This window comes from Calidris pugnax, unplaced genomic scaffold, assembly GCF_001431845.1.
Source record: "Calidris pugnax isolate Ruff unplaced genomic scaffold, ASM143184v1 scaffold27, whole genome shotgun sequence".
In the NCBI taxonomy this organism is placed as follows: Eukaryota; Metazoa; Chordata; class Aves; order Charadriiformes; family Scolopacidae; genus Calidris; species Calidris pugnax.
Genome location: NW_015090893.1, coordinates 11,642,282 through 11,665,170, shown reverse-complemented (window position 1 = coordinate 11,665,170; position 22,889 = coordinate 11,642,282). Strand labels below are relative to the sequence as shown.

General features: G+C 42.5%; 1 protein-coding gene across 2 annotated transcripts in view; it reads left to right on the top strand.

Annotated features, from left to right (window-relative positions):
• The window catches only part of GRIA1 (glutamate receptor, ionotropic, AMPA 1), a 131,704-nt gene that overhangs the window by 69,002 nt on the left and 39,813 nt on the right, over positions 1 to 22,889 (top strand). For both annotated transcript variants that reach the window (XM_014947977.1, XM_014947978.1), the window contains exons 6-11: positions 11,352 to 11,513; positions 12,688 to 12,855; positions 16,236 to 16,340; positions 18,497 to 18,607; positions 19,575 to 19,781; positions 20,908 to 21,278. In XM_014947977.1, coding sequence (XP_014803463.1) covers positions 11,352 to 11,513; positions 12,688 to 12,855; positions 16,236 to 16,340; positions 18,497 to 18,607; positions 19,575 to 19,781; positions 20,908 to 21,278 — 1,124 coding nt within the window. The remainder of the gene's footprint in view (positions 1 to 11,351; positions 11,514 to 12,687; positions 12,856 to 16,235; positions 16,341 to 18,496; positions 18,608 to 19,574; positions 19,782 to 20,907; positions 21,279 to 22,889) is intronic.

The following is a 22,889-nucleotide window of genomic DNA, read 5'->3' as shown; positions in this document are numbered from 1 at the left end:
CCCCACTAAGAGCAGACTAGTTAATGACGATGCTCCAACATCCCTCTGACCTTCCAGTAAAAATAAAATATGTACCTATTCTGCAAATTCTAAATCTGATCTGACTGTCATAGCTCAAAGGAATGAATTGGAATTAAAGATTTCTTTAAGGAAAGAATTCTCCCTTTAATGCAGGAAGGCACTCCCTGAGGACAGAGCTGTGATGGGCAGCAGCAGGGCCACCTTTCTGGAGTGATAAGTTGTCCTCTTCTAGGAGACTGGAGAATTTCTCTGCCTAGGGAGGTTTGGGAAGGGGTAAAAGAGAGGAATAGCCTCAACCTGTAGGGCAGCTGGAGTTTTTCCACAGTAGAGCTCCTACCCTCTCCTCCCCAGATGTGTCCATCTGTCCAGGGCGATGTACTGCAGAGGACGGGCTGGTGTCTGTACCCGGGGGCTGAGGCTGCTCCCCACCAGGACCCGCGGTGTCCGTGTGGGTCTGGAGCTGTTCTTCCCTCCAGCAGCTGCATTTGCGAGGCAGCACGTCAGGCCTAGGGTAATTAAACTTTAAACTACCAATTAGTCAAGCAGTTGCTGCCGTTCTCCTTCTCTCCATCCCAAGATAACTCTGTAATTTACAAGACAAAAATGGCCACATAATTACCCTGCGATGCTCTGATACTGACCCTGCACTTCTGCGCTGGGTGCCTACCATATAATTACAAAGTTAAAAATGTTACGTTGTGCAGGGGGAGACATGCGAACTATAGAGCAGCCAATAACTTCAGTTGCTAATTTTTTAAAAAATTATTATTTGTTGTAACCCAGGTCCCGGTCCTCAGATGGTTATGAAAGTCCCTTCATTACAGTTGAACAGTGAAGTTATTTTGAGTAGCTGGAGTGTGTGTGTCTGTGCACTTTTGTGTAGACCCATGTGGAAGGTGAAACCAGAATATCGCCTCTTCTCTCTGCATGGTTTCATAAGAATAAATATATTAGAGGCATGAGATGGTCTAATACTCAGGTGTTGGAGTTTTGAAGGACATTTCCCTTTGTCTTATGATACCACGCTCTCCCACTTTCAGCCTGAGAAAGCACACTTTTCCCCATCTTCAATTTGTTTTCTTAGCCTTTGCACAAATGCTGAGAGGACAGAGCTGGCTGGAAGAGGCTGCATACTCAGCCAACATGGGTTATAAATAATTAACTCAGAGCAAAAAGGCTTTTCTTTTTTCCAGCCCCTCCTCAGGGAGATTCTGCCTCCCAGCTGCAGCTCAGTGGAGGGTGCTTTGGGTCCCTGGGACCCACAGGATCTGCCAGGACCACCAGAATCCACTCTTTCTAGCTGTGCTTTTCAAGCATCTTTGATTTGAGGGGAGAAGAAGAGTGAAAGGAATTCAGGCTCTTTCCTTTAGTCTTTCCTGCTCCTCAGAATGCAGCGCTGCACAAGAGGCAAACTCCAGAGATAAGAATATAAAAAAAAGAGAGAAAAAAGAAACCCAAACCAAACAGAAATATAGGAGGGAATAATCAGATAACATGGGAAAACTATTTTAAAAAACCAAACACTAGCATTCCTGAAGATTAAGAAGGCCCTTTTTGGGGCAAACAAGCTTTGCCTTGCACATGGGCACCAGAAGTCAAATCAGTTTGTGTAATGTGCTGCACCCTCTGGAGAGCTATTTGCTGATGGGTTCTGCAAGGAGAATGGCAAAAAGGCCGTGAAGATCCCATGTTTCTGAGCCCGTATGGCAGTGAGGAAGGACAGCAAGCCTCCCTGTGTGGGGATGGCTGGGGATGTTACAAGGGGTTGGCAGAATGTGGGAAGTCAGCGTCTGGCAAGGTTAAACCATAGTGCGGATGCTCCAATCCAAGAGATCACAGTAGGTTTTACCCTCCTCTAAGGACATCTCGTTGCCTGGATTAGAGCCTTCAGAAGGTGTAACATGCTGTAATTTATTCCCACTGACTCATACGCATAGTGGATAGACCTTAAACACCCCACATTTTCCCCTGTAGACAAGTCCTAAGATGACAGGGTGTGCGCTGCCCACACACACACATACCCTCATGTCCACACCCGCACGCCTAGGAAACAGCCCGATTTTGTGGAAGTGTTCATTCTGGAGTACTGGGTCGTAAGAGAATAAATTAAGAACTAAAAACTGCAAGTGCCTGAACGTTTTCAAATGAGTTATTTTTTGTCCCCTGTGCTGACTGATGGAGTCCTGATTTTAGGACTGTCATCCTGTATGAAGATAAAGCTCCCCAGCCCTAGCTGGGACAGGCTCTGCCTTGCACGAGTCAAGTGAGCCCTCAGCTGGTTCGTAGCCACCAAGTCACCTGCACTGCCTGGAGCAAGGGGATGAATTTTCAACACCTGCCTTTTACAATACTCCCTGACCTTCTACAACACTGCCTAACCTTCTTGGGCCCTTTCCCATGGGGAATCAATAATGGAAATGACATATTTGAAGCAAATGTTGGGAAATATTTAAGGATAACCCCACTGAAATTGGCCCATGGGGAATCAATAATGGAAATGACATACTTGAAGCAAATGTTGGGAAATATTTATGGATAACCCCACTGAAATTTGTATTTTCATCTACATGCTTGCTTAGAGCTATATTCAGCCAAAAATCAAGCAGCAGCACACTTCTGCCTAGTTACAGCTGTTCCAAACTGGTGTTACACCAGGTAGGCAAAACAAATGAGTTTGCAAGGCAATGCCCAGGCTGAATAAGGCCTGCAAAAATCATCCATTTTGAACATGGAGGAATTCCCTGTCTGGTCACAGACAATTCATGAACAAAGAGGAACTGGCTTGCATTAATCACCGCTTGTTTGCCCAGTGGTTGCTGTTGGGTGAGCTGTAGTAAAGCACCAAGCAGAATTTGACAAGTAGCAGCAAATGAAAGCTAGTATTTCCTAGCAGGAACAACTTTCTTTTTCAGTGAAATTGCTGTTGCCAAGGTGAGACAATAATATTTCTATGTTCACAAACAAAATGAAACTGTTCTGCACCTTAGGCCATGGACAAACATCCTTTTCCAAATCTGCTGTGCCTCTTAAAGGCCCAGCCTGTCTTGTCTTCTCAACTCTCCCCATCCCATGAAGGACTGTCTGCAACACTGCTGCCAGGGGAAGGGTTCCTGTGAGCATCCGGCCTCTCCTTGAGGCAAATTTGGCACTGTCTGTGGCTTTTGCAAACTCATGAAAACTGAGCCTTGACCGGTACCTGTCAAAGTTAACCACAATTAGCTTTACCAGCTGCCAGCCCGGATATTTGTCAGGAGTACCAGCACTGGGGGGCTGCAATCATTTCTCTCTTTCTCTGTATGTCTATTTTTATTTTTGGAATTCAAAGAGGTTTGCCAACTTTAAGAAGTGTTTGGTTTTGTGAGTCTTATTTTTCCAAGCTTTGTTCTCAGCCTTTGAGAGCATCAGCCTAGAAACCACAAAGCATTAAAAAATAGCCAATACTGTCAGAGGAACAAGCTTAGAAACTTCTGGGATTCCTTTCTTTTGATGTTACAGGCTTTTTCCCCATAACCTTGGCCTCATGTTTCTGTTTGTTCTATGCCAGGGATGCAGGCTGACTACTGCAAGTAGTGGGAGAACATCAGCTCTCTTGGGCAGAGGAAAATCTTTGTCTTAAAATAAGTGACATTTGCATGACCTGTCTTTAATAGAAAAGTATGACGGACAGCTGCCACTTACAGTGTGTTAGCATTTCTTTTCCTGGCGCATTAGTCCAGGTTGTTCTTTTAGCAAATGCTCTTGTTTTAAGTTGAATAGGTAAGTGTACGAGATTGCTGATGCTAGGGGTAGTGGGGAAGAGTAAAAATAAAAACTGAGTTGATTAGCAGAGGTAAGCATTTTTTCCTGTGCCATTTTACATCAGCATGTGTCAGTGCTGAGTTAGGCCATGGGCAGAGTTTCACTTTGCAAGCGGTTGTGGTGGCTTTGGAAGTTACCAGCACAGCAGCTTTGCCAGCAGAGTGGCTTGTGCAGGAATAAGGCAAATCTGTAGCTTTGGTTTAGTTCATGTGTGATTTAAATGGTCCTCCTTGACATCCCCCAAAAATGAAATTGAGAACTTCTGCACCACCAGGGCTGAGACACAGTGAGCTGAGACTGAGCAGATGGGGCAGACAGCAAAAAAAGGGATCCACTCCCGAATTGGCTGTCAAAAAGGATGTCCACGTCCCTGAGGAGTGAAGTTCTCCCAGCACAGGCAGAGATTCACTGCCCTAAAGCCACACAGCACGTATACAGCCCGCAGCGTGGGCTGTGGCTGCGTGGGGAGGGTCTGCTGTGCCTGGGCTAGGTATGAGCCCAGGGCAAGAAGCTGTACCTGCCACAGCGTAAGTGTGACCTGTGGCACTGACTGTGTGTTGATGGCCCCACTACCTACATCCAGCCCCTGAGTCATCTTGCCTGGAGCTAAAATGTTGCAGTTTTCAGTCTCCTATCAGCTTGAAACCTGCCATGTTTATATTAATCACCCTCAGCTATTAATGCTGTCTCCTGCCTCCTGAAGTATTACTGACAGAAAGTACACACAAGGTCAGCAGCATCCCGGTTTGCATCACTAGCTGATTGGGAACTCTCTTTTGTGGGAGTTTCTGAAAGGATGTGTACACCATTGGCTTCTTGTCCTGGTGAGATCTCAAGGTGCCTGGTCTTGCAAAAATGCTATTCTAATGTTGGAAACAGATGTCCTCAGTTATTTTTAGGTTTCTAAAATAATGCCAGTTAGACCTTTTCTCTTTCTGAGAGGTTGGTGCCGGTAGACTTGTGAGAAAACTTGGTTTTCCAGGCAGAGGAAGACAATATAATATATCAGTGAAAATTCTGAGGTCTGCATTTCACTTCCAAACAGGTTTTCTGTTCTGAATCAAAGATTATCAAGCAGCAGAAACACTTACAACATTGTCTCGTCTGAATTACTGATAGTAAATGACATGGCAGTGCCCTGAATTAATTTTTGCTTGAATTAGTGTGTCTCATATAAGAGAAAATCATCTGGTTTTGATACTAAAATTGCTCACATGGGAGAATATGAACTGCAACCTTGGAAGGCTTTTTGCAGTAGCTAATGAGGGCTCAAAAGCATGAGTGACTTACTGTGGCTTAAAAAAATCACTGAGCATCAGGTGAGTAACTGACAGATTATATTACACCCGTTGGAAGGAAAAATGTGTTTCCTTAAATCTCAGCAAAATGGTGTTAAACTAACAGGTTTCCTCAGCCATTTGCAGTCTCCTAATCCATTACCCTGGCTCAGCTGGCAAGGGGCAACATGTAAATCCGTAGTATCTTCCTCATGGTGACTTCATCAGTGCTTTTTTCTAGTTCAGGCTTGCTCCATCAGATTTATGCTTCTGTTTGTTAGACCAAATATTCCATTACGGATGTTTTGGTGCTTCGTAAACTGTGATCAGGTCTTCCCTTAATCATATCTTTGATTGAAGTCTTGGCATCTGTCACTACACAGCATGTTTCCCAAACCTTTAAATCAGTTTCTCCTCTGAAAGCTCTCTAAAGCACAAACATCCACTGGGACCATCTGTCCCTCTGCCTGGACTGAGCTTTCCAAGGAGATGTATATGATCGTTTTTATCCATAATGTCAAGCAGTGGTTGGATAGGGCTGCTGCAAGTAATATCACAAAGAATATCTCACACCTGCAGAGCTGTACAACAAAAATGCCACTCGTCATCTTCAGCCCCATGTCCTTGGAGTCTGGATCCTCACCTGATTTGGTTTGCTTTGCATTGATAGATGAGGACAAAACAGACTCATCAAACTGCAGGATTGGGACCCTGTCTGTAAATGCCTCTTCCTCCCATCTTTCTTTTCTTTTTCTTTTTCACTTACTTCTGTGTTACAGTGAGGATTCACATGTTTTGCTGCCACAACAAGTTTTGACATATTAATAATTCTGCAGAAGAGAAGGCAGCCTCTCCTGTTGGAAGGCATGCTGGAACGAGACTTGAGCAGATGGGCTCTTTTTTGACATACTCTCCTTATTAATACAAAGTGATGGGAGCGAGGAATGATGCTTCACTGGAGAAGTCAAGCTTGAAGATAATTTAGTATATTTGGGATGCTCCGTCTGGAAATACTCAACTTCTTGCTCCTTGCAGAAAGACACCGGTGTACCTTGGAATGACAGGAGCCACTTTGCATCCACTCAGCTGATCTACAGCCGTTCAGAAGCAATTGTTTTGCTTTGCAAAGTTTCTTACAATGATAAGTCTGCAAGCAAAAAGCAGTCTGGCATTGCAAACCCTGCATAGCATCTAAAGAGAGCTGGGCCAGCTTCCCGATGCTGCCACAGGTTTCTGTGGCACCCACCCAAGCTCAGGGTGAATTGCTTAAATGCTTTTTGCTTAAAAAGGAATATATCAGTGTGCAACTCAAAAAAACAAGAGAGAAAAATAGACTCCACTCTCTTCATCCCAGACTGAAAGGGACTAAAATACCTAACACTCATTCCTGGGATGAGGGGACTGTGCTAGGTTCACCCAACAAGACTTCTCCAGGCAATTCAAGAGAAAGGGGCATTTTCCATCTCCTCATTCAGAAATGAGCTTTGCTGTTCTCAGGGCAAGATCTGGAGGGCTCAGAAGATGCAGAAGGAAGAGAGAAAACAACGTTTCTCAGAAAAAATGCAGTCTTTAAGGAGACTCACAAATGTTTTTTCTCTCAGGAAAAGCCAAGACTTAGAGCATAGGCACAGAGATTTTAAGCTGCAGGGAGGTTTACGAGCTGATCAGCTGCAGCCTGCCCAAATCTCAGCCCTCGCTGCCTGTTACCGCAGCTTCAAAGGCACAATTATGCTGCAGGAGGCACCCTGCAGGGAAAGTGCCAGCAATTAATACCAATTTAGTGAAATACAGAGGGAATTTGAAGGCGTGGGGCAGGGGCTGGCTGCCTGTTGGTGTCCGAGCACGGAGGTGAGGCGACTACTGTCCGCAGCTTTCCTGTGGGCTGGGATGATGTCCCAGGAGGAGCAATGCCACCCTGTGACATCAGTGGGTGGTGAGGAGGCAGATGATGAGGCAGTGAAATATGAGGGTGAAGGGAGACGTGCAGGGAAGTTAGTGGTGCTGGCAGATTTGAGGAGGGTCATGCATGAAAGATCGAGGCTTTCCCTCTGCCATCTGACAGCCGTCTCACTGCCCACTCAACGGCTTGGCTCCTCCTGATGTTCAGGGTATAAATAAGGAGCTGGCTCATTTCTGGGTGACTTTCTTTTCAAGGGATCCTTCGTGGACCAGTTAATCAAGATGGATTCATGAGGCCCATTTCAAGTCATCAGTCTTCTTGCATTATGCATTTCCTTTGATGATTGAGCCCACAAGCAGTGGAGAGGAATATAAATGTGTGACTTGCTGACACCTCTCCCAGCAACCAAGGCAGTGAATGGGACAGTAAAACAACCTTTGGCGGAAAAATGTTTTCAGTTTAAGAACAGCATAAAGAACAGATGCAGCAAGGAAAACACAATGAGGAAAAAACCTTCCCAATACTCCTCTGTTTTCTATTTGAAAGCAGGAAGGTCTATTACCGCTGCCCATGTTATTTACTAGCAGCAGGACTTCTGCATGTAATCACTTTGCAAGGTTCATTAATGCAGAGAGAAGAGTCCATGGCATGGGGTAAAGAGCAAGTTTCCTCCTCTGAACTGAGCCTGGCTGTCGCTCGAACTGTGTGTTGCAGATGCTGTGAGTCAGAGCAGGCGTGGAGGAGGGAGGCTGTCTCAGCCCATCAGAGCAGATGGGTCCAGATTTTTGTGGTTTATTGTCAGCCTGCTAATTCGATGGCATTCAGGGAAAGCCAGGCATTTTCCAGGCATACGCAAGGCAGGAGGCCGTACTCTCTGCTTTGCCGAGATGGTTTTACAAAGTGAATTTAAATCAAAGGGACAGCTAATCCTGCCGTAGGGCAGAGGATGGACTGGCTGATGTGGTGTCCCTTCTAGCCTGGTTTTGATGGTTCCCAGAGAGAACTGTGCCTGTAGAAGTGTTGTCTTCCCCAGAGTACCTACGTCCTGGGGAGTGACCCTGGTTGGGGCCCTGGGGAGCTCCCTGTTGCCCCTGGGTCCCTCTCTACTTTTTTTGCCAGGGGTGCTGGCACATCGCCTGGGCTGGAGCGTGAGTTCCTGTATTCCTCCTCTTCCTCCCCAGGAAGCCAGATACCTGCATGTCCAACAGATAGGGTGCAAATGGTTCAGATCTAAAGAGCATGAAGAAAGTCACATACCACCAAATTCCAAGGACTTGGCTCATTTCTCTGAACTGCCCACTTTGCTCCAGATGTGGCTGCAAAGCGAACATTTTCCAGTATTCGTTGGCAAATTTTTGAAACAGTTTCAAAACCATTTGACCACTCGATGGGGCCACAGGGTACATCATTCCAGCACTGTTCACTTCTTACTGGACTTGATTGGATGGCAAAGGGAAGCATTTCTGTACTAGTTCTTTCCCAAACTGGTTGATACTAAACATATTGCTGCAAAAGCATGTCTGCTGCCCCTCAGTCATGGGTTGCAATCTTTCCTTAGTCTTTTTTTAAGAATTTATTTTTGGTTTTCCAAATATGGCCAGTTGAAAACTACATAAAAGATCCTTTTTTTTTGTTACATGTGGCGGTAGTTAGTACAAGGTGACAGATGATTGATGACTTCTTTAGTTGTAAATATTGTAATTCTCCTGTTCTCCTGTGTCCTACAGGCACTGACTGATATTCCAGAAAGACAAATAAGTATATTTAATACCTGATGCCACTTTGTCAATAGAAGCATTTTCAAGAGACAGTTTGCATAACGTTTGATATTTTCTCTTTCATACATTAGCCAGCAAGAATTCCTCCTGGGAATTATTTTCTAAAATATCTGGCCTCTGGTATTCCCAGTTCATTGGCTGTCATGTCACTCAGACCTGCTCTGAGCAGATTTCAGTGGTGCAGTGATTAAAATTCCTTTGAAATTTCAACTGTTCCTACACTGACCTCATGCTGGGGCGTGTGGAGGAGGGATAACAGGTGAAAACAGTTATTTTAGCAGTTGATAACAGCCAAAATGCATAGACTTATTCAAGGTTAATGATGTTCTCTATGGTCCCAACTGCCTTAAACAATTGGAAAATCTTCAGGGATCTCCACATTTTTTAAAGAACCTGATTTGTGTTAAAAATCACTGGGGAAAAAATAGTACAATCTTTGGGAAGAAATATTTACTTTTGTCTATTCAGATCATTTTACAATTTTGTGTTAAGATGAATCCCAATGAATATTGTTGAATACTTGCTTCAGTTTCAGAATGGTTTAGTTTGGTGAAAACAGTGAAAGAAAGTGTTTTCTACTGCTGCTGTCTCATTACTGGCGTCATAATCTTTTTTTTTCACTTTTTCTATTTAAATCTGCTTGTTGGAGGGGCTAAATACACCAAGCACCTTGCTCATAGTTTGTGTGAACTTGGACTTTTCTTCATGCCTTTGTAGGCCTTCCAAGGAGGAGCTGGTGGCACGAGCTTCAATTTGCTGTGTGGTAGTTTCTTTTGACAGATCTTTTTCCCCTGAGTACCTCCCAGGAGCAAAATGTCAGTGTAATTTGGTCGTAGCCATGAATAACCAGTTGGCAACCTGTGAGGTCCCTCTTACTGAACCTTAGGAGCTCTGTGTGTCAAAAAACACTTGGCCTGAAATGCATTAAGATGTCAGGGATAATTATACTGCTGCATTTCCTATTCATTAATCACAGCCCTGGCTTTCTGAAACCCCTACGCTAGCAATTACAAACAAGATTGATGTGGGTTTAACCAGCATTCTGAGGAATACATGCACACAAAATATCACTTTTTTTTTTTTTTAACCTAAATCACTGCACTTTGAAGCAAAACAAATCATCTATTTAGAGCATCTGTACACCTATATCCAGTCCTCAGCCTTCTTAGTCGATGCCAAATTGCTTACAAAAAGCCGGAAGAAAAAGTGTGAATGTCTTTAAAGACATTTTTGAGTCACTTATGACTCCCTCGGTCTGACGCTGATGTGAGAGGGCAATTTAGTCTTTTCCTTGCAAGCTGTCTGTTCCCAAAACAGATTGCCATCTAACAGCTTGATCCTGACCTTGGAAGTTAATAAACTAATTAGCTCCCTCAGCCTATGCACAAAGAACATCATTTTGGGAACGTGACCGGTGTCTCATGCGAATAATGTGACGGGGTTTTTTTAACTCACACCATCATTATATGTTTGAGAGCAAGCAAGGGGAAAAAAAAAAACCAGTGGTAAGTATAGAAGGTGCCTGTGGAGAACATGTACCAGCAGCATGTGGTAGAGGACAGAGGGAAGGCTCGAACAAGATCTTCTGTTCCTCAAATGATTTCATCGTGCATAGTCCTCTCATTCATTTTCCCTTATGCATTATGGTTGTTAATAGTACTATGAAAAATAATTGGCTTGTGTTTGCGTTTCAAAGGAAAAAACACCAGACCCACACACAGCACCCAAGCAGGAGGGCAGAGTCTCTGTTCAAGCACCTGTTTTGTGCAAGGAGGCACAGCAAACAGTTTTGCATAATGGCAGTGCTGAAGAGATAGGATAGAAGCTGGGACACCAAAAAATGATCATTTCTCCATATCGTTTGCAGTGTATCTCTAATTACTTTTTACCTCTGACTCAACAGGACTAATTCTACAATGCCACCCCAATACACGTGTATTTGCCCATTTGTGTTCATCACATGCAGTGGGCAATAGATAGGGAAGAACAATAGAGAAATGAAAGAAATATATTCCATTACTAATCTGAAGTCCAAAAAAGTACCCTTTTCTCTCCCAAATTAGCAAAACTTACAACCGGACTTTTCTAACAGACAGGATCCTTTGGCAGACTGCCTGGCCAGTTCTTGATCTGCTGAAAGTTAATTGCTTAAGATTTGTTTTTCCTTACAGATTGTGACTTGAAAAGTAGTAGCCTCTCCAATGGTAACTGAGTTCATAAAAGTTAGATCTGGGTGGATAATTCTTTCTAACTCATTTTGAGAATTTTGTTACTTTCATCCAAGCATTATTTGGGATATATTTTTCTGTTATTCTGCTACCTTTCTTGCAAATGAGATGTTATTACTATGACTATTTTGTCTCCCTGGGTGGAAACCGCAGGATATGGCCAGCCTGTGAGAAAGGTGAGTTCAACCCATCGTCAGGGAAGTGGTACGTCCCTTGAATTGAACCATACCTCGCAGAAGGAAGATATTTTTCCTAAGCTGGTTGCCATATGCATAGATGGTAGGATTCCTCTTATCCATCCAGAGATGTGTTTAACTGATGAGCTTCCTGTGTTTCTCTCCTGTGCTAGGGATTCATGGATATTGACCTGACCAAATTCAAGGAGAGTGGAGCCAATGTAACTGGTTTCCAGTTGGTGAATTACACGGATGCTGTTCCTGCCAGGATCATGCAGCAGTGGAGGAATAATGATGCCAGGGAGCATCCTCGTGTGGACTGGAAGAGACCAAAGGCAAGTGGTATAAAAAAACCCATTTAATTTAGGGTCCATCTGGCTGAGTTCAAGTTACGCTCACCTCTTTGTGATCACACAGAGCTCTGTAATCTCACGCTGAAAACCTGTCACTTAGTATAATTATCAACATTATATCTCCCAGGTGCCTCAACATTGTCTAAATTTTACTAGGCAGAAGTTGCTGCCTGCTAAGAAATACAGAGATTAGTGTATTCATTTAGTCTCCTGGCTTTTACCCTCCTCAAAGCTGAGGATTAAGTATCTCATAATGTTCAGTATATAAAAAAGAAAAGAATTCATTAACTCCTTAACCTTTGACTTGTTTACTAGATATCCAGTAATAATAAAATCTTTCCAGATATTCTTTCTGAGCATTTCCAATCAGTGTGTACAGCAGAGGGGAGATATATTTTAATTCCTAACACGGAAGACCCTGAAGCTGTTGAGGCGGGGGTGGAGGGAAAAGGTTGGGTTTTTTTTCTATCTGACATTTGAAAACAAATACACTTGTGACAAACACTCAGGATTAGAAATGTCAACTTTGGAAGCATTAGTTTTAGAAAGTTGCAAACAAGTAAATCAGCATGTGGGCACAGGAGAAGTAATTAACTCTAACGGTTACCATTCGTGCCAGAGTTTTACTAGTTTCTGCATAAACTTCTGCTTGAATAAACTCATCTTTTGCAGATTTTTTTTTGCACATCAAGGTAGAGTTTTCTGGCCTCCATCTGTGACCAGGAAGAGTCACTTGTTTTTTGATTTTGTGTATTTCACATTTACGCTGAATAATGTATTCCTTAAAAGTGCAGGTCAATGATTTAATTAAACAGAAAGGCTCCGGTAACAGGTGAATGGTTTTTAAGGCTGAGTCCTCTTCAGGGAGTGCAATCTGAAGGCAGTTGGGCTAGAAGAGTGAAAGGCAAAGCAGAACTATCCTTCGCTCCACATCAGGAGGTTCTCCTTCACTCTCCCATCTTCTGGGAGAGGAGGCACCAATGTTCACAAGCCAACAGGACAGTAGCAATTACAGGGAACAAGAGAGTGTTGAGCTTCATAGATGGAAGGATGAAAACAGGGAAAATAATCTGAAAAGCTGCCATGAGACAAACCAGTGTAGCACACTCAAGGTCAGCTCACCCTAATGGGCAACGTACAACTCCTCTTTTTCTAGTACACATCAGCGCTAACATACGACGGGGTCCGAGTGATGGCTGAGGCCTTTCAGAACCTGCGGAGGCAGCGGATCGACATCTCCCGTCGCGGCAACGCCGGGGACTGCCTTGCCAACCCGGCCGTGCCCTGGGGACAAGGCATCGACATCCAGAGAGCACTGCAGCAGGTTTGAAACCCAAGCAATGTGTGCCCTGCAAGGAGGGCTGAATGTAGCCTGTGGGTGGGGGAAGAGGGGTGATGCGCAGCAGAAACAGTCAAACAAATCACGTGGGATGAGGAACTCATCCTTCCAGATTAGAGCCAGGTCTCCTAAACATTTGAATTTTGCCTTTCATGTTGGCTGTCATCAAAATGTTCTCAAAGCCCAGATTGTAGCTTATCTCATACTGTGAGGATTCGTAAAAGTCTTAATAACAGCTATTTAGATAGTTTATTTCTTAAATCTGATAATCTTGCTTTTTCATCCTGCATAGAAATTCAGATTTTTGAATAAACAAAAATACAACAAGAAACTTACAGCAAGAGACAAAGCCAATGCACTCTTACCAAAGCCTTAGAAAGGTAGAAGATTTTAAAATTTCATTAAATTTCAAGACTGACATTAATTTCTAGCATCTTTCTTTTTTTCAGACAAAAATAGATGGATTCTTTGCAAATACTGCAGTTCAGTGTTATCCAAATATAGCTTATCCCATCCTGTTTCCTTCACTGTGAAGAAGGCAAGAAGGATAAACTTAATTTAGTTAATTTGCATCATATGCAAATTTCCCCAAGTATTTTGTTTTGATTTGGTTTTGGCTTACTGGTAAACAACAATTCCTTTCAAACCAGATCTTACATCTGATTTGATTTTATTGCTTGGATTCAATTTGTTCCCAAGCCTGTCATTGACTTTCTGTATGACCTTGGGCAAATCACTGTCATAGTTTCTCCAAACCTTTATAATAAAATCAGCCTCCTTGATGCATTAGGGAGATTGGTTACCTAATAAACATGATATGCTTGGAAGTCCTCTGATGAGCAATGGGTGCTCAAGTATTTTCTTTTATTGAATTTATGAGACTAGGATATCAAAATTAGATGGCTAGAGAACACAATTTTGTGTGTGTGGTGGAAAGTCTCCTCTGAAGTTTCCTCATCTCTTTACTAAGACAATTTCAAAAGCCTTAATTTTTTAACTGTTGTGATTTTGGGCAAAGAACATGAAGAGCCATTTGCAAATGTTGTTTCTTTACCATTGAAAAATTATAATTTTAAAAAAGTTCAACCAGTTCAGTTGTGATGTTCAAAATAAAAGGCTCTGAAACATGCAGGGGAAGAAGTCTCTGAGGGAAATTTTAACTATGAATTTAATGATCATCCAGCATTTAGTATTGTAGCAAGAAAGAGGCAGATGGAAATAGAAGAACTTATGATTAGATTGAAGGTTTCAGTTATCCTTTCTGTAAAGACTCACAATTAGGGCAATTCTTACAGCTATTCACAGTGTGCTTTCTTTTCACCTCCCATTTTCTAATGCCTAAAATTTTATGAGCTGTTTAAAATCAAAAAATTTCTCTACTTATTTCTACTCAAATGTCTGGAATAAACTCCTGAATTGCCTTATTTCTGTTTAGTGTAGGAAGGAGTCAAGGATGGCAGGAGCAAAGATGAAAAGCAATTTGAAACATTCTGCAGTTTTTCAAAAACAGAAATCTAACACATTTCAGCAAAATGTATGCTTTCATTAAAGAGAATTACTTTCTTTCCCCAGGAAAATGCTCACAAATTATTTCTTTAAACCAATACACTGAGGTTTCAGTTGTACTTTGAAAAGATTATGATAATTTTTGAGAGATTTTATTGTTAACTTTATTTGGTTACCACATCTAGTAAGCAGTTAGCTAGTCCCTGACTCCTGACTAACCCTCTAAACCAGAAGGCCACAGAAGCACCTTTCTTCTCCAACTCTCCTAGCCAAGAGCCACGTGCCCGTGTCTTATACACAGATGCACTTAAGTGATCCAAGCCTCCAGTTGACTTCACTGGTGCTTAGCACAGTTGAAAGGAGTCCTCACTGTATTTTGTAGTGATTCAAGGGGTCTCAGAGGTTGGTAAATAATGGAAAAGTTGTGCTGCATCCTCCAAGATGGATGGGAGAGACCCCTTTTGCCATTTCAGTGCCACATGGACATCACAGGATTAAGATTTCATTCATACAGATAGAAGGAATTGCTGTACATCTGCTTTTTAGTGCATATAGAGCTAAAGAGCAGCTGTGGCCTGAGCTTCAGAATTGGTCAGGACCTGAAAAGAAAACCAAAGGGGCCATGAAAAAGCAGGCACGGGAGTGCTTAGGATGATGATGCTTTTCTAATGCATCTATCTTTTATGGGCATATTGTGCCTTGTGAGAAAGGAAAAGCGTGTTTCTCCAAATGTCACCAAGAATACCTCTTGACTTGAAGGAGCTTCAGAAAATACTGGCAGATGTTAATATTCATGACAAACCTTTGCAATAATAGCTGGAAAACAAACACAGTTTAAGCAGATTAGCAACAGATTTCCTCCATAATGATATATCCTCATTTCTTCACCGTGGGTCTTTATTCTGCAGATCTTAGAGTACTTAAAAAGGCTGCTAAATACCTGTTCCCATTTTGCATGTGGGAAGACGTCAATTTCAGGGACAACAGACTTGTCCAAAGCAAGTGGAAAGGCTGAGAACAAACCTTTAATTCTCAGTCTGGTGGTACATGCAGTTATCCAGGTGGTCTCCAAGGAGACTCAAATTTGCACTCCTTTTCCTATGTTCCTGGCCCCCACACACTGCATGTGACTCTACTCAGAATCTCTTCTCCACACCAGGCTGGACACTTTTACAGCAGGTCAAATGGCCATGCTGAGAGAAGTTCAGGATGTGGGATGTGATCTGAGCAACCGTCTTCGGCTTGGCAGTGTTATCAGCAGAGGCTTACGATTCAAAGTTTCCTATGCAAATTTCATTTACACTACTGAATTGTCACGTTTTATTAGGCTGGTGCAGAGGTAATTAAATTTGTTTGTTAACTGATAGACTCCTCTCTATCGAAAGATGGCAGCTGGGATCTGTGGCCATGGTTTCATATTTCCTCCAAATACAGTTCCTGATTTGAACTGACAAATTCTTTATCAGATCTTGACTCCCGGTCAGATTTAGAAAATACAAAAAACCACAAAGCTCAAGGAGTTCAGAGCTGATTTAGCTCACTGTCACATTCCAAGAGGTGATGGGCTCACACATGTGATCTAGCTCTTATGCATTGATGAGCTCAGTAGTAGACCACTGAGTTTTAGGAGAAAGGGGTTTTAAAAGAAGGGGTAAGTTAAGAGAATGGCTGTGCACGTGGCCAGGCATGCTGTAGAGAGTGAACCTAAGTGAAAGGCTGGTATCAAATGTCCTGTCTCTCATGTGAGAGAAATGACTTCACACTCTATCTTTCTTCCCTTCCCCTCTTACTGCTGCCGAATCTCCACTGTGTGAGATGCTGACCAATTTGCTCTCCTTATTGGTATTTTTGTCTTTAAGGTCCGTTTTGAAGGATTGTCTGGCAACGTTCAGTTTAACGAGAAGGGACGGAGGACCAACTACACCCTCCATGTGATTGAGATGAAACATGATGGGATCAGAAAGGTAAAGTAGAGAACAACCTGAGATCCTGTGTCAGGCACCAGCCTGAAGTTCAAGTTACAATATGGTTAGGTCTCAACAGATGCTTCTGTTCGTGAGAGCTTGCATGTAGAGTCACCACGAGCACGTTCTCAGCTCTCTGCATGAGCAAAGCCAAGCACTTGGGAGAACTCATGGTATAATTCATATAACTCATGCATTTACTAAAAAAATGCAACATATGGAAGGGGTTATCAAGAGCAACGAGGGCAGCTGTTTTCCAGGGATTTCCAGGACAGTAAAACCTGGCCAACTCAGCCTTGCTATTGGCAGGGCACATCGGCTCAGGCTCAGCTACGCAACTGCCTAGTTTTCGCTCTCCCACTTTTCTTTTCCAAGGATGAGCCAAGGCAGAGCCAGGTAGAAGTTGTCAACATAAAGGTGAAGCCTTTACATTGACCTAATTCTACTCCCCTTTAAGTGACAAGAGCTTTACCGCTAACCATGTCCTGATAGCTACACAGACATTTCTGCTATTCTGGAGTCTTGATCCCTTTTTATATCCCAAGCACTTTGAAAAATCTGGCCTTGTTCAGGGGTGCTGAGCCCCTGAAACACTAATCCTTTTGAAAATCTGACTCTGTGTGCTTATGTGTCACTTTAGATCCTACTTATTTGAAGAAAAAAGAATAGCTTAGTTATTATAATAGCTCCGCATCAATAAAGGAGCACTACTAAATATTTTGGAATGAGGCATTCACTGGAATCCTTCTGCACACACACACCCACCTCAGTCCCCTGAAAAATAAAATACTTGTTTGAAACTAAGAAAAACTGCAAATAGTGAAAGTTCCACATTTACAGCCCCTACCCCCAGTTCATACTTACACCTGAGAACGGTCGATGTGAGATCAGAGCCCACCACAGTCAAGGGAAAAAAGGCAGATTTTCATTGAGAAATAAAAGAAACATCATTTTGAAGACGTAAAAAGTGGTCTTCCTCTTCTGAGTGGTATTCATAAGAGAACAAATGCAGCATTATGACCAGTTTGGGGGTCTGAACATCAGGAAGTTGGTGAATCTGGAGGGAGTCTAGAGGAGAAGAAACAGAAGGGCTAAATGTCGTGATTTTGCTGTGTATTTACTGATAGAATTATATTTGTTTGGAAGACACACATATCATTGTCATGATGTCTATTGTATCTTAGATCCACCAGGTTAGAGATGCAAAACAAACATACATGTCTCCATTTATGTTGCCCTCGGGCAGACCTTTGGAAGTTCTTTTCTCACTCTCCTTTCTTTCTGTCTGTGCAATGAAGAGAGATGAGAAGCCTGCATAGATTTTTTTTATTTCTCCTCAGCTGCTATGATCTCTAATCTGTCATCAGCAGGCTCCTGGTCATGCCCTGTGTTAATACCCTTTTCCATTTACTGTGATAAGAAATTCCTTTCACATGAGCAGAGCTCAGGCAACTTCGTACTTACACAAGGTGATGGAAAACCTCTTATAAAGTCAAGCCCTCAAAGTGGATAACCTCAACAATGATCTTCCTAGTGATATTCAGTGGCACTCTGCTTCACCTGCAAGCAGTGATAGATCAGCCAAAATCCCCGATTATTAATAAGCACAACTTAACATAAAACTTCTTCCCATTACAACTGTGCAGCTTATTCCTAACCCCAAACTTTTTGGCATTGGCCAGGGTTGTGGGGTTTTTTCTCACTTGATTTTTTGTCCTGTTCTGTCAAGATGTCCTAAGAGTCAGTCCTGTCTTCGTGCAGACTTTCAGCTGTGGGATAGCATTTTATCACCCTGTAGGTTCTGGGCATGCAGGAGGCATGTTCACCATTAGAAAAACATTCAGTAAGTCACACGGGGGATGTGTGAACTCTTAGACTATGGATGGGGCAGGGAACTGCAATAATTTCCCAGTGCTGTGCACCAATTGTTTTTATGTGCATACAAGCACTCTGCTACCTTAGCATATCATGCACACTATTTTCAGACAGGAGACATGGTGGGATGGGGGAGTTCCTGGTTCCCTGGTAAAAGAAATCAATAATCAGGAGAGGAGATCTCTGATTGTGTGTGACTCTGTTTGGATGACCCTGTTACCGTATCTTGGTTAATATCACAAAGATATGTTAAAGAGATACCCTGGCTTTGTATTTGGCAGATTGGTTACTGGAATGAAGATGAGAAGTTGGTTCCAGCAGCCATAGATACTCAAACTGGCAATGAGTCTACAAGCCTCCAGAACAGGACTTACATAGTCACAACTATCCTAGTAAGTGCTGTGACTTCTATCCCAGCTTCCCTCTCCCCCACCTCCCTGATGTGCAGACTCTCTCTTCCCCCTCATGTGCCCTCCTTTGTACTATATCATTTTTATAATAGCAATAACAATAATAATAATAATAATAATGACACTTACTGTTTCCTGCCGGGTCCATAAAGGTATCTGAAAATTGCCGTGGCTAATTAAATAGGTATTAAAGAGCTCTCATGCTTCAGTGTGGAAAATACAAAAGATTATGACAAGATAGTAGAGACATCAGCATAGGTAAATTAGGAACATTATACCTGTGCTTTGTATTTAGCCCACAGAATGGGGGCTGTAATTCTGGGAAATATAAAGAGTATTGTGCAAAGAGGCTGAATCATAGCTTTAAAAACAAATCTCCACTATAATCATGAAGGAATAATAGGTACCCCATAATGTATGGTATCATGTATTGTGTCATTGTATACACTTACCCTGCAGAAACAGATGAAATTTTACTAACTTGTTTGTTGAATGCTTACTATGAGACTGTGGAGAAGATACAATACCCAAACTGAGTTAAAGGTCTTTAGGGCTCTGTCCAGTCCAGCAGATTTGATTCTGCCTGTGCTTACATAGGCAGCCATGCCTTTAAAAATTTAAAGCTCAGGTGCAGTAAATATCCCTTGCAGAACTGCACTGAAAGGTTTGTTACCCAAAGCCCCTCAGCTACTCTGTTCCCCTCAGGCCCATCACTGCAGAAGCTGCACACAGATTCTGCATGAATAAATAGAAAATGCCACAATAAAAATCGTGCTTCGTACCTTCTAAAATAAGCCCATTACATGTGGACTGTGTCCTTCGGTACAGGAACACAAAATTAGAGCTTTGTGAAGGGAGCAGAAGCTGCACACTGGGCTCCAGCCTGAGCCCCTGATGCGCTGCTCTAGAAATGTGGAGTGTGACTCAATATTGGTCTTCTCTGTGCCAGGAAGACCCATATGTGATGCTCAAGAAGAACGCCAACCAGTTTGAAGGCAACGAGAGGTATGAAGGCTACTGTGTGGAGCTGGCTGCTGAGATCGCGAAGCACGTTGGCTACCACTACAGGCTGGAGATTGTCAGAGATGGGAAGTACGGAGCCCGGGACCCCGACACCAAAACGTGGAACGGCATGGTGGGAGAGCTCGTTTACGGGGTGAGTTTCCAGCCTCATCCATTGCCTTTAGCTCTTCATACTTGAGAGCACATTCAAGCCCTAGAGTAAATAGGAGCCCTGTCTTCTGTCAGCCTGAACTGTCTTGAGGACTGCAGCTCTGACAAGGCAAATAATCAACCCAAGTAAAACATTTTAATTTAAGGAGGGATAGCACATTTTGTGCCTATGGAAATGTCAAAATGTTTCTTTTCAACAGTTCCAAGATTCTTTTTGTTTCCATTCTCAGAAGAACAAGTATTGAAAGATCAAACCTTCCCATGGGTAGAATCACCAAATTTATCTTTCCATGATAATGGCTGGATGGCAGAAGGATAAGATTTCAAACACTTGGCATATGACCGGTGAAGAGTAGGACTAGACCATTTTCTGTCTAGCCACTCATTTCCATCACCTCAGAGATACGCATGCACCCTACACTTCTAAACTTATTTCACTCTGGTAGATCGCATTCTGTGTTTTAAGTCAGATGGGTCTAATTTTCCCTTATAGGGAAAGAGGAAATTAGTGTAGGGAACATCAATGCCCAATTCTCTGTGTCACTGTGCTGGAGTGAGGAATGATCTGTCTCCTGCTGGTAGCTCCACGGTATATGCTGACAGCCATTTTGATGCATTTCCCTTTCCATTTTCAAGACAGATTGTAAAATAAGTGGAGAGTGCACATCAGTGTCACTGGAACATTTTTCTTCTCCTGCATCAGTTATGCAATCAAAAAACAGTTCCTGATGGAAGTAAACATCCTGGCATCCTTTTTCAGGCGGTTGGCCTTTCCTTGCCTCTTTTGATGTCTGGATGATAAAGCTCTTTTAGGGAAAATCATCTGCATCAGACTGTGACATCAGTGGATAAATCAGACATGAAGAGCTAGGTGGCTGCAAAAAGAAAATGCTGTGATTTCAAAACACAACTGATAATCAGTAGTGAAAAAATGGAAATAATCCACCAATATTATGGGATGCTCGTTTTTAACATTTCTCTTGCAATTGGTTTTGTCTGATTTCTTCTTAAATAGTTGGGGTAAACAGAGATCAAAGGAGCGTAAGCTGGAGTTAGTAAATATATTTTATCCCCAGAATGTAAATCTCTTCTCTGTCTCTCTTTTTCAGAGGGCGGATGTGGCTGTGGCACCATTAACCATCACTCTGGTTCGAGAAGAAGTTATAGACTTTTCAAAACCGTTCATGAGTTTAGGTATCTCTATCATGATAAAAAAACCTCAGAAGTCTAAACCAGGAGTTTTTTCCTTTCTGGATCCTTTGGCTTATGAGATATGGATGTGCATTGTTTTTGCCTACATTGGAGTGAGCGTTGTCCTCTTCCTGGTGAGTCGCTTCAGCCCTTACGAGTGGCACACTGAGGAATTTGAAGAAGGACGAGACCAGCCTGCCAATGACCAGACAAATGAGTTTGGGATATTCAACAGTCTCTGGTTCTCCCTGGGAGCTTTCATGCAGCAAGGATGTGATATTTCTCCAAGGTGGGTTTCCTTCCCCAATGAACTTTCTTCCAGTTCATGTGATTTAATCTTTCTGCATGCTTTGGAGCTGAACAGGTTCTGCTTTGACCTTCCTGAACCGCCGTGTAGTTCTTTGAATCAGTTACAGATTCAGAAAGGATCCAAGGGTTCACAGGTCTCACCCCCATGAACTTGGGACTTCAAACTTGGGACAATAAAAATACTGTTCTAAATTTAAGCTGGGGATTCTTTTGAAGGAATTTACAGAAATGCAAAAAAGATTTTCTAAAGCCACATATTTGCAATGAAAAGTTATCAGTCATTTATTTTGTTGCCATTACAAAAATAGTCATTCTAGCATTATAGGGAAGTTATAAAATTCCAGTAAAGGAAGGAGAAATAATATGGTAGGTGCTCAGTGAAAGGTTTTGTGGTCTGTGCCAAAGATTATAGATCACACTGATGGCTTAAAGTATTATTGGTCTTTAGAAATGCTGGAAGAGTATTGAGTTTTCCTTCTGATTCCTGTTTCATTCAGTTGTTCTTCTGCCTGAAAGTTCAGTAGGATCCAAAGTCCAAAGGGTTCCTAAAGGGTGAACACATTTATTCTCTGTATAAATTATTGACTCGTGATTACTTTTAGTTATTTTTTCTTGGAAAAACTAGCACAATATAAGGTGGCTGAAAAACTGCATGAAATGCAGAAGATGTAAATCTGTGATAGAGACAGAAGCAGAGACTTATTTTTAAATAATGTCTGGGAACACCTTCTTCATTTTTGAGAGCTGTATTCCCACAAGTCTTATGACAGGGATTTTGCCCACTGCAGGAGCCCATGATACATATATCTTCTCAACACCTTGTTCATACAAAGATGTTCTAAAAGAAAAGAAAAAGATTAAAAGCATAGGAACTAAATAGCTGCAAGCATAACTCTGATAGATGACTATGATAGATTTTCTTATTTATTTGCACAAGTTTTATGTCCAGTAAGTGATATCTGTAATAGCTGAAGGGTCTTTCTTGTGGTATGTGTATATTCACCTGAGGCAGACCAGAGGTGAGCCAGCGATGAGGTTTTTGACGCCTCCAGTGTTTTGTGTCCAGGGCAGAGGTTTGTGAGGTTGGAAAAGGGTTAATGAGCTGTGGCTTGGGATGTGGATCTTATGTACCCATCACTCCCAATAGGTCTGATTTGGAGGTTGGTTGGTTGGAGGGCACACGGATAGGTCAAGCACCAAAGCCAACACACACTGCAGGACATTGCTATTGTTTGCCCTCTCCGCAGCTCCGAGAGGCACAGTGTCTCTCTGCACCACTGACACACACCTGGGTTTTACATGCAAGATCATTGGACCAGGAAAGTTGCTTGTCCCAGTTTAGGCTAAGAATATTTTTGGCCAGATTTTACTCAAACCAGAGGTACTGCCAGTCACGAGAATGAATTTGCAGGCAGTATATGCATTTTCTGCATTTACATGCCATGGTGACATCTGAAGTGATGCTCTGATAAAAGCAGATGGCCTTTTTCTTTTTTCCCCATCCTTCCTTTTTTGGGTTTTGTCTTCCTTCTCTTCAAGGGGAATTTAGATACATGTCTTGTGGGTGAACACTGTAGGCAGAAGTTAATTT